Below are 12,222 nucleotides of genomic sequence, written 5' to 3'. Positions count from 1 at the left end.
TAAATGATTAGGTCCTAAACTGTCAAAGAAAAGTGGGGTTATGTGGTTCAGGTTTTTTCCTGAGACAAGAATAAAATCAGTTTCTTGTTTATATTTCAAGATGGATACTTTAAAGCTCATAGTACACAATAGTATTATTGCTTGTGTGCACCAAGAACCTTGTGGCCTCTGATGGTAAGATTCTGGGAACACTGAGGAACTGTTGTTCTAGAAGAGTAGTAAATTTATGAGGAAATCTGGGACAGTAGATAAGATGGCTAGTCTTGGTTGTAGCCAAAATTTTGTCTTTACACCAACTAAGTCTTGGAGACAGAGTTTTGGGTGAAGCAGAAAGAACAGCTTTATTGCTTTGCCAAGCAAAGAAGGCCACAATAGGCTAATGCCCTCAAAACTGTGTCCCCCCTTTAGAGGGGATAACAGGGGTTTTTATAGGTTTAGCTAAACAAACAACAACAAAAAACAAACCCAGGGCTGTTGGTAAGTATCAGGGAGCCAGTATTCTCCCTCCTTGGATCATTTCACAGTCGTCAAGACTAGTATCAGGGGGTCTGGCGATGTTTTCTGGTGGTCCTCTTGACTTTTGCAGCTAGAATTGCTTACAAAAGTAAGGGAGTATTTCAAAGAAAAACACCTGGCACATGATAGAACTCTTAACTAGAAAATAATTGTTAGTAAAAGCAGTTAAGCAAGGATGAAGTCATTTGTTAAAAGCCGGTTAGAGTAAGTTAGTGGGACAAATCCTGGCATAACATCATGGAGACTGTTTTAACTAGTTTTTAGCTGTAATAATATTTCCTAAGCATCAACTTTTGAGTCAGCCTTTGAGACTGACATTAGGACTGGAAAGCTAAAGGAAAAGCCTTCACTTCAAAACACAAGGATGCGGGCTTGTACACAGTTTGTTACATCAGCTCTTAAACACAACAGTGACAGACTTGAAGGCCTGGAATCTCATCTCAAGCAGAGGTTTGAGCTCAGTAGCTCCCTGACCTTGCTAAAAAATTGCTTGCTCATAGCTGTGGGATTGAGACGGTGGAAATCGAATATATACTTGACTTGCTCTTTAAGAGTCATCTACCTTAAGTGCTCACCCATCCCTTATGTAAGCATGCATTGGTTTAGAAAAGTTGTCTCTTGGTAATTGGTAATTTGAGTAGAGACAAATGCAAAGAATCTGAGGACTCATCCTGGCAAACTCCTGATATATTTTGCACTGTATGCTTCTCACTTGGGGATACAGACTAGATGTTGGCAAATTGTAGCCCACAGGTAAATAGAGCGTGCTGCTGGTTTTTGTATGGATGGCAAGCTAACAGGTCTTTATGTTTTTAAATGCTTTTTTAAAAATCCCAACTAGTTTATGAAAAAATTATTTGAAATTCAAATTTCAGTATCCATTAATCAAGTTTTATTGGAATATAGCCAGACATAGTCATTTATGTTACTGTCTGGCTGCTTTTGCACCTCAGTGGCAGAATTGAGTAGTTGCCATGGACACCGTATTGCTCACAGACTTGCTAACTCTGGGTGTATAGTCCCTTCCCTTCCCCAGAAAAGTGAGCCGTGCCTTGTAGGGGAAGCTTATTCTACCCATGCCTCATGCCAACCCCCATGTGTCCAGGTTTCCTCTTCTTATGAGGACACCAGTCATATTGGCTTAGGTCTCACCCTACTGATCTGATTTTAAATTGACTACCTCTTTAAAGACCCTGTCACTAATTAACTTCACATTCTGAGATACTGGGGGTTAGGAATCCAACATCTTTTTTTTTTAATTGCTTAATGAATTTATTACATTTATAGTTGTACAATGATCATCAAAATCCACTTTTATAGGATTTCCATCCCACAACCCCAGCGCTTCCCCCCACCTCCCAAACTGTCTTCTTTGGAAACCGTAAGTTTTTCAGTCTGTGAGTCAGTATCTATTCTGCAAAGAAGTTCAGTCTGTCCTTTTTTCAGATTCCACATGTCAGTGAAAGCATTTGATGTTGGTGTCTCATTATATGACTAACTGACTTCACTTAGCATGATAATTTCTAGGTCCATCTATGTTGCTAAAAATGCCAGTATTTCATTCATTTTAATGGCTGAGTAATATTCCATTGTGTATATGAACCACATCTTCTTGATCCACTCCTCTGTAGATGGCCATTTACATTGTTTCCATGTCTTGGCTATTGCAAATAGTGCTACATTGAACACTGGAGTACATGTGTCTTTGTGAGTCGTGGTTTTCTCTGGATAGATGCCCAGGAGTGGGATTGCTGGATCAAATGGTAGTTCTATGTTTAGTTTTCTGAGGAATCTTCATACTGTTTTTCACAGTGGTTGCACCCATTTACAATTCCACCATCAGTGTAATAGGGTTCCTTTTTCTCCACACTTTCTCCAGCACTTATTGTCTGTAGACTTTTTGATGATGGCCATTCTAGCTGGTGTAAGGTGGTACCTCATAGTGGTTTTGATTTGCATCTCTCTAATAATGAGTGATGTTGAACATCTTTTCATGTGTTTTTTGACCATCTGTATGTCTTCTTTGGAGAATTGTCTGTTTAGATCTTCTGCCCATTTTTGGATGGGGTTGTTTGTCTTTTTGGTATTGAGCTGCAGAAGGTGTTTATAAATTTTGGAGATGAATCCCCTGTCAGTTGCTTCATTTGCAAGTATTTTCTCCCATTCTGTGGGTTGTCCTTTTGTGTTGTTTAGGGTTTCCTTTGCTGTGCAGAAACTTTGAAGTTTAATTAAGTCCTGTTTTTTAATTTTTGTTTTACTGTCATGACTCCAAGAAGTGGATCTGAGAAGATGTTGCTGTCGTTTATGTCAGAGAGTGTTTGGCCTATGTTTTCCTCTAGGAGTTTGATAGTGTCTGGTCTTATATCTAGGTCTTTAATCCATTTGGAGTTTATTTTTGTGTATGGTGTTAGGGAGTGTTCTAATTTCATTCTTTTCCATGTGGCTGTCCAGTTTTCCCAGTACCACTTTTGAACACGCTGTCGTTTCTCCATTGTATATTCTTTCTCCTTTGTCAAAGATTAGTTGGCTGTAGGTGCGTGGGTTTAATTCTGGGCTTTCTATCCTGTTCCACTGATCTATATTTCTGTCTTTGTTCCAGTACCATACAGTTTTGATGATTGTTGCTTTGTAGTATAGTCTGAAGTCCAGGAGCCTGATTCCTCCAGCTCCATTTTTCTTTCTCAGGATGTGTTTGGCTATTCTGGGTCTTTTGTGCTTCCAAACGAACTTTAAAATATTTTGTTCGAGTTCTGTGAAAAATGTCCTTGGTAATTTGATAGGGATTGCATTGAATCTGTAGATTTCCTTGGGTAGTATAATCATTTTGATAATATTGACTCTTCCAATCCAAGAGCATGGTATGTCTTTCCATTTATTTGTGTCATCTTTGATTTTTTTCATCAGTGTCTTATAGTTTTCAGAGTACAGGTCTTTTGGTTCTTTAGGTAGGTTTACTCCTAGGTATTTTATTCTTTTGGATACGATGGTAAACAGGATTGCTTCCCTAATTTCTCTTTCTGATCTTTCATTGTTAGTATATAGAAATGCCATCGATTTCTGTGTATTAATTTTGTATCCTGCGACTTTGCCAAATTCATGGATGAGCTCTAACAGTTTTGTGGTCTTTAGGATTCTCTAGGCATAGTATCATGTCATCTGCAAATAGTGATAGTTTTACTTCTTCCTTTCCAATTTGAGGAATCCAGCATCTTTTTTTTTTTTTTTTTAAATCTTTTTGCCATTTCTTGGGCCGCTCCTACGGCATATGGAGGTTCCCAGGCTAGGGGTCGAATCAGAGCCGTAGCCACCAGCCTACGCCAGAGCCACAGTAACGTGGAATCCGAGCCGCATCTGCAACCTACGCCACAGCTCACGGCCGGATCCTTAACCCACTGAGCAAGGCCAGGGACCGAACCCGCAACCTCATGGTTCCTAGTTGGATTCGTTAACCACTGCGCCATGATGGGAACTCCCCAGCATCTTTTTTGACAGGATACAGTTCAACCTTCAACAATCTGCCTCTTGGCTCCACCCCAGCCCCACCAAGTTCTTGTCCTCTTCACATGCAGAATGTATTCACCCCTGTCCAACATCCCCCAAATCTCAATCCATTCCAGTATCAACTCTAAGTCCATAATCTCTTCTAAATCAGGTGTGGATGAGATGGGTATGATTCATCCAGGGACAGTATCCTCTTCATGTGTGAACCTGTGAAACCAGACAAGTTACTTGCTTTCAAAACACAATAATCAGATAGGCATGGGATAGACTTTCCCATTCCAAAAGGAAATCATCATGAAAAAGAGGGTTATGAATCCCAAGTAAGTCCAAAAACTAGCAGGGTAAATCCCATTAGATTTTAAGGCTTGAGAATAATCCTCTTTGGTAAATGCTCTGTCCTCTAAGCCCACTGGGCTACTGGCCCTGCCTCTTCAACCCTGGATGGTGGACCAGTGCTCTGGAATTGAAAAGGAGGCTTCACCCTCTGTAGCCAATGAAGTGGTCCTACCCTCAGTGTCATTCTTCCCTTTTCTTTAAGGATAACCTATGTCCACAGCTAGCTAGCTCTATCTGTGTTTCCTGCCTGTAGGATCCCCAAAGTTCTTTCATTTCAACCTTTCTCTTCCCTTCAAGTTGGCAGCATTTCTGCTGAAGTGGCTGACTGGATTCACAAGTCACACAACCATAGTCTCTTGAGCAGTATCTGGCCACACACTTAGTGTTCTCTCCAGAGCATGCCTTCTCATTTTTTGCATATGAGTAAGTCCTAAATCTTCACAATCTGGTTCCTTTAAGCTTAATAACACACTCTTACTTTATCTCTGTCCACTCACATTTTACTATCAGCATCAAGAAGTTAAGTCATTAGGGCTGCGACCAAGTCTGTGGAGTCACCCCAGGAGGAAAAGCTGGCTTTAATCTTCCACCTCCCATTGCAAACAATTAAAGGCCATTCATACCATAGTTAAAAAAAAAAAAAAAAGTTAAGTATCAGTGATGTCTGCAGCTCCAGGACACAGGTTTGATCCCCTGCCCAGCACAGGGGGGTTAAAGGGATCTGGCCTTGCTGCAGCGTAGGTTGAAACTGAGGCTCTGGAGTTCTGTCGTGGTGCAGTGGAAACAAAACTGACTAGGAACCATGAGGTTATGGGTTTGATCCCAGGCCTCATTCAGTGGGTGAAGGATCCTGCGTTGCTGTGAGCTGTGGTGTAGGTCGAAGACACGGATTGGATCCAGCGTTGATGCAGCTGTGGCATAGGCCAGCAGCTGTAGCTCTGATTAGACCCCTAGGCTGGGAACTTCCATATGCTGCAGGTGCAGCCCTAAAAAGACAAAAGACAAAAATAAATAAGTAAATAAATAAACCAAAAAAAAACCCAAAAAACAAAAAACCAGGAGTTCCCATTGTGGCTCAGTGGTTAACGAATCTGACTAGGAACCATGAGATTGTGGGTTCGATCCCTGGCCTTGCTCAGTGGGTTAAGGATCTGGCATTGCTGTGAGCTGTCATGTAGGTTACAGACATGGCTCAGATCTGGCGTTGCTGTGGCTATAGCATAGGCCGGCAGCTACAGCTCCGATTAGACCCCTAGCCTGGGAACCTCCATATGCCACAGGTGTTGCCCTAGAAATGACAAAAAGACCAAAAAAATTAAATTAAAAAATAAAAAAAGAAACAGGCTCTGATCCAATCCTGGGAACTTAATATGTTGTTGGGGGCAGCCAAAAGAAAAAGAAACCATGAGATATATTTTCCATTATGTATGCTGTGGAGCCTAGGGTGATTTTCGACAGCAGTAGTGATTGGAGTAGAAATCTGGTGTTGGAAGTGGGGTGCTACTGTAACAAAATCTTAAAACATCTGCCACTGGCTTTGGCACTGGTTGGTGAGCAGAATCTGGGAGGCTTTTGGGGAAAAGGTTAGTGAAAGCCTGAAGCGTCCTTAGGGAGGGTGTTAGCAGAGCCTGGTCATCACAGAGGTTGTTGATGAGTATGAGGAAAGTGTTATTGAGACATGGGGAAAGGAGACTTTGTTATGAGTGGCAGAAACGTCCTCACACCTAATGTAGATGGAAAATAGAAATGCACCTAATTGTAAACTGAGCAGGACCCTTCAGGGCCTTCCTGGAACAACCGCCCCCTGCCCCCATGTCTCTTACCTGTAGAAGAACTTTAGCCTCCTAGGCCTTCCCTGAGTTCCAAGGAACAAATTTAGTCCAGGAAGTGGAAAAATGCAGAAGCAAAGGAAAACAGTCAAGTAAGACAAAATTATAATGGTTTAGCCATTAAACAAAGTCAAGGACCTTTAGTTCCTCCTCAAGGGCTACAGAAACATCCTGAACCATATCCTTGAGCTGTATTGCAGAGGCTGAAATGCCTACCAGGTGGAAGAAGTTAACTTTATGCTGTTCACCAGCACTACAGCCCAGAATGGTTGGAACCAGAAGGCAGATGTTGACTCTGGATTACCACATCTCTAACCAATCAGGGATTGAACCCTCATCCTCATGCATACTAGTTGGGTTTGTAACTCTGAGCCACGAAAGGAACTCCTTTCTGCCCACTTTTAATCATTTTTTTTAATATTGAGTTGTATGAGCTGTTTGTATATTTTGGATATTAACCACTAATTTTTTTTTCTTTTTTTTTTTTCTTTTTAGGACTGCACTTTCGGCATATGGAGGTTCCCAGGCTAGGGGTCTAATAGGAGCTACAGCTGCTGGCCTACACCACAACCACAGCAACACCAGATCTGAGCCGTGTCTGTGACCTACACCACAGCTCATGGCAACGCCGGATCCTTAACCCACTGAGCGAAGCCAGGGATTGAACCTGCATCCTCATGGTTCCTAATCTGATTTGTTTCTGCTGTGCCATGACAGGAACTCCTGTCTTCTCATTTGATTGATGGTTTTTCTTTGCTGTTCAAAGGCTTTGAAATTTAATTAGGTCTCATTTGATTATTTTTGCTTTTGTTTCCTTTTCCTTAGGAGGAAGGTCCCCAGAAATATTTTTGTGAGTTATGCAAAAGAGTGTTCTGCCCATGTTTCCTCCAGTTTTTTGGTTTCCAATCTCACATTTAGGTGTTTAATCCATTTTAAGTTTATTTTTGTATATGGCATTAGATAATGTTCTACTTTCATTTTTTTTTACATGAAGCTGTCCATTTTTCCTAGCACCACTTACTGAAGAGATTATCCTTTCCCCACCCTATAGTCTTGCCTCCACTGTGATAGACTTTTTAATATAATAATTTTTTATTTTTTTCCATTATAGCTGGTTTACAGTGTTATGTCAATTTTCTACTGTACAGCATGGTGACCCACTTACACATACATGTATACATTCTTTTTTTTCACATTATCATGCTCCATCATAAGTGACTAGACATAGGTCATTGTCATAGATTAATTGACCATAAATGTGTGAGTTTATTTCTGGGCTTTCTATCCTCTTCCATTGAGCTATGTGTCTGTTTTTGTGCCAGTACCATGCTGTTTGATGATTGTAGCTTTGTTGTATAGTCTGAAGTCTGGGAGCCTGATTCCTACAACTCTGTTCTTTATCAAGATTGCTTTGGCTGTTCAGAGTCTTTCATGGCTCCATATAAATTTTAGGATTTTTTTCTATTTCTGTGAAAAATGTCATGGATATCTTGATAGGGATTGCATTAAATCTGTAGTGTAATTTTAACAATATTCTTCAAACCCATGAACATAGGGTATCTTTCCATTTCTTTGTATCATCTTCCATTTTCTTCATCAATCTTTTATAGTTTTCAGTATATAGGTCTTTCACATCCTTGGTTAATTTCATTCTTGATATTTACTCTTTTATTCTTTTTTGTATGATTTTTTTTTGCTTTTTAGGGCTGCACCCACGGCATATGGAGATTCCCAGGCTAGGGATCGAATTGGAGCTATAGCTGCCAGCCTATGCCACAGCTGCAGCAACTTCAGATCCGAGCTGCATCTGCAACCTGCAACACAGCTCATGGCAACAACAGATCCTTACCCCACTGAATGAGACCAGGAATTGAACCTGCAACCTCATGGTTCCTCATTGTTTCTGTTGTGCCATGACTGGACATCCTCTTTCTCTCTCTTTCTTTCTTCTTTTCTTTTCTCTTTTTGCTTCCCCATAGCATGTGGAATTTCCTGGTCCAGGGATCAAACCCACACCACCTCAGTGACCCAAGCCACTGCAGTGAACACACTGGATCCTTAACCCACTATGCCACAAAGGAACTCCAACAGGGCTGATTTCTTTCTATCCCTTTCTGATAATTAATTATTAGTATATATAAATACATCACATTTTCTGTATATTAATCTTGACTTACGACTATACTGAATTCACTTCTAATTTTTTTTTTTCAAAAGAGCATGAGAGGTGGGGGAGGAGAGAAATAGGTGAAGGAGATTAAGAGGTACACATTTCCAGTTATAAGATAAATAAGTCATAGGTATGAAATATACAGTGTGGATAAAATTGTCTATAATTATGTAATATTTTTATATGGTGACAGATGACAAGTCAATTTACCATGGTGATCATTTTGAAATGTACTGAAGTGTTGAATTGAGATAGGCTGTACCTAGGATCTGGGATCCTCTGCTGCAGTGCTTATACCTGGCAAATGTCTTCTTAAACAACAGAATACAAAGAAACTATAAAGGACTAAAAAATAACTTCATGCATGCACAGCTGGGGCAAATTATGAACAATAAGACACAAAAAGGCCAAAATACAAGTACTGTTTCTGAGGTGGGGAGAACAAAAGCAGGGTACTGCACATGATCCCTGCTCACAGCACCAAGTGGGTGGCCAGACCACTTAAGACGCCCCTCCGGCATGACCTACTGATCCATACCCTGTTTACTGCCTTCAAACAACCAGATTGCCCCACAGCAGAAAGCAAGGGCACCTTTTTTTTGGTTTTGTGGCCCAAGTCCCAATAAAGCCTTGCCTGAATTCCTCGTCTGGCCTCTTATCAATTTCTATTGATTAAGAGCCCAAGGACTCCAGTCAGCAGCAGAATCACTATGTTGTATAATAGGAACTAACATAGGTCAGTTATTCAAAAACAAACTCATAGTAAAGAGATCAGATTTGTGGTTACCAGAGGGGGAAGTGAGGGAGGGGAAATTAGCTGAAGGTGGTCAAAAGGTACTAACTTCCAGGTATAAGACAAATAAGTACTAGGGATATAAAGTACAATATGTTAAATATAATCAATACTGCTGTATGTTGGATATGAAAGTTGTTAAGAGACTAAATCCTACAAGTTACATCACAATGAAAATTTTTTTTCAGGAGTTCCCATTATGGTGCGGCAAAAACAAACCCAACTAGGAACCATGAGGTTGCAGGTTCAATCCCTGGCCTCATTCAGTGCGTTAAGGATCCGGTGTTGCTGTGAGCTGTGGTGTAGGTTGCAGATGTGGCTTGGATCTGGTGTTGCTATGGCTATGGTGTAGGCTGGTGGCTACAGCTCTGATTAGACCCCCTAGCCTGGGGGTTCAGCCCTAAAAGGACAAAAAGACCAAAAAAAATTTTTTTTTCCTATTTTGTTAATTAAAAAAATTTTTTTTTTCTTTTTAGGGCTGCACCTGTGGGATATGGAAGTTCCCAGGCCAGGGGTCGAATTGGAGCTGCAGCTGCCAGTCTGCAACACAACCACAGCAATGCCAGATCTGAGCTGCATCTGCAAATTATGCTGAAGCTTGCAATGATGCTGGATCCTTAACCAACTGAGCGAGGCCAAGATACCACAGACTGAGTGGGGTAAAATTAATTTCTGGATGGAACTCGAATCCTCATGGCTACTGTCAGTTTCTTAATCCCCTGAGCCACAAAAGGAAATCCCCATTGTTAATTTTGTATCCATATAAGATGATGGATGTTCACTAAACTTATTGTGGTCATCACTATGATGTATGTAAGTCAAATCATTATGCTGTACACCTTAAATTTATACTGTGCTCTACGTCAACTATATCTCAATAAAACTGGTGGGAAAAGCAAAAGGAGGCTAAGACACAGGCACACACATAGGGATAATTGTGAGGACACAGGGAGAAGACAGCCTCCCTAGAGGCTGAGAGATGTAGGAGAGAGATGTAGAAGAAACCAAACCTGTCTCTAGAATTTTGACTAAATTAATTTTTGGTGTTTGCCAGTCTGTGGTATTTTGTTATGGTAGTCCTAGCTACCTAACACAGTTGGTAGGAGTAAATTAGCTTCCTAATGTGAAATTAGATCTATATCTCACAGTACCTGCACATACACAACTCCAGATAGATGTCCAACTCAGAAACACATATTGAGGTTTATCCCAATTACCTAAGAAATGATTCCTTGGAGTTCATTTCATGGCGCAGTGGTTAACGAATCCCACTAGGAACCATGAGGTTGCTGGTTCGATCCCTGGCCTTGCTCAGTGGGTTAAGGATCTGGTATTGCCGTGAGCTGTGGTGTGGGTCGCAGACACAGCTCGGATCCTGCATTGCTGTGGCTCTGGTGTAGGCTGCTGGCTACAGCTCCGTTAGACCCCTAGCCTGGGAACCTCCATATGCCGTGGGAGCAACTCAAGAAAAGGCAAACACACACACACACACACACACACACACGCGCGCGCACACACGCACACACACACACAAAGATTGCTTTATTTTTCTCTCTCTCACTTTCCTTCCTTCCCTCCCTCCTTTTCTTTTTAAGGCTGCACCTGCAGCATATGGAAATTCCTAGGCTAGGGGTTGAATCAGAGCAGCAGCTGTCAGCCTATGCCATAGCCATGGCAACACTGGATCCTTAACCCAAGAGCAGGACCAGGGTCATAGAACCTGCACCCTCATAGACACAATGGGTCCTTAACTCATTGAGCCACAATGGGAACTCCAGAGAGAGATTTCTTAACAGGACACATAAGTAAACCACAATGAAACCATAAGGAAAAAACTAGATAAATTTTACATCAAAAACAAAATCTATGGGGTCAACAATTTTATAAACAAAGTTCAAATACAAGGAGTAGACAGAAAAATTTAAACAAATATTGCATATGGAAGATTAGTAAACTATATATTCGACTCCATGAATCTAGTAGAAAAAGATAACCCAGTAGAAAAATGGCAAATGATAAACGCACTTTACAGAATAAAAAACCCAAATGGTATAGAAATGTGTATAGCTCAGCAGTGATCACTGACACACATCCTTGTGTAATTGGGAAGAACAAAATCTGACTTCATACTGGATTTGTTTATTTTACTTTAAACTTAGTATTCTGTTGTTTTTGTTTCAAGTTAAGAATGTTGCCTATAGCCTGAAGTATAAGGCCATTCTCAAGGCTCTGACCTGTAAAGGTATAACACTTTTCCATTCATATAGAGATAAAAAGTTGCAGAAAAGATTAACATTTGCCTTGTTGGAGGTTTATAGGAATATTTTTACTGGGCCTGTGCGGACAGCTGCAAGAAATATCCAGGCAATAAGCTGTTTGCAGCAATCAACTATACTCCCTATTTTAGGATAAAAAATAGCCTGAATTCTAACACAGGTAAGCTGCTTTTTGAGGATACTAGTCCATCATTTTCTCAGTCTGCTGGCTTCCTGAATAAAGTCTCTATTCCTTGCCCCAACAGCTCATATCTGGATTTATTGGCCAGTGTTACAATCTGTACAGTGAGTGATATGAGCTTTGACTAGGTATCACTTGTGTTCTGCCTTTTAGGTATTATTCTAGTTTTTTAAATCATGATCCTGGGAATTCATACCTTGTTCTTAACTCTTCCTTGAAGCAGCATAGTGGCTTTATGGTTGAAGTCTATATTATCATGTTAAATTGGGAAACTTTTTATAATTTATTTTTTAAAATATATTTATTTTTTTATTTTTATTTTGTTGTTGTTGTTGTTGTTGTTGCTATTTCTTGGGCCGCTCCCGCGGCATATGGAGGTTCCCAGGCTAGGGGTTGAATCGGAGCTGTAGCCACCGGCCTACGCCAGAGCCACAGCAACGCGGGATCCGAGCTACACCACAGCTCACGGCAACGCCGGATCGTTAACCCACTGAGCAAGGGCAGGGATCGAACCCGCAACCTCATGGTTCCCAGTCGGATTCGTCAACCACTGCGCCACGACGGGAACTCCTATTTTTTAAAATTTAGAATGTATTTTTCAGTTTAAAATCTTTTTCATC

The 12,222-nt window shown here is 40.8% G+C and overlaps 1 protein-coding gene across 6 annotated transcripts in view; it reads right to left on the bottom strand.

Moving 5' to 3' along the window:
* LOC146396517 (uncharacterized) overlaps positions 1–12,222 on the bottom strand; it is a 57,520-nt gene that overhangs the window by 7,233 nt on the left and 38,065 nt on the right. For 2 of the 6 annotated variants that reach the window (XM_084993405.1, XM_084993406.1), the window contains one exon: positions 1,764–4,224. The exons of 3 other annotated variants lie outside the window; for them this stretch is intronic. In XM_084993405.1, the coding sequence (XP_084849531.1) occupies positions 4,160–4,224 (65 nt within the window). In that variant the 3' untranslated portion in view covers positions 1,764–4,159. Of the gene's footprint in view, positions 1–1,763; positions 4,225–6,176; positions 6,209–12,222 lie in introns of those variants that run through there. One more of the 6 variants, XM_084993411.1, reaches the window with a different exon arrangement.

Source organism: Sus scrofa, chromosome 14 (assembly GCF_054392235.1).
Source record: "Sus scrofa isolate SSC_HxYL_T2T_F1_AM1 chromosome 14, Sscrofa_HxYL_maternal_Yorkshire_Landrace_v2.0, whole genome shotgun sequence".
Classification (NCBI taxonomy): Eukaryota; Metazoa; Chordata; class Mammalia; order Artiodactyla; family Suidae; genus Sus; species Sus scrofa.
This window is presented reverse-complemented; position numbering and strand designations above follow the sequence as displayed.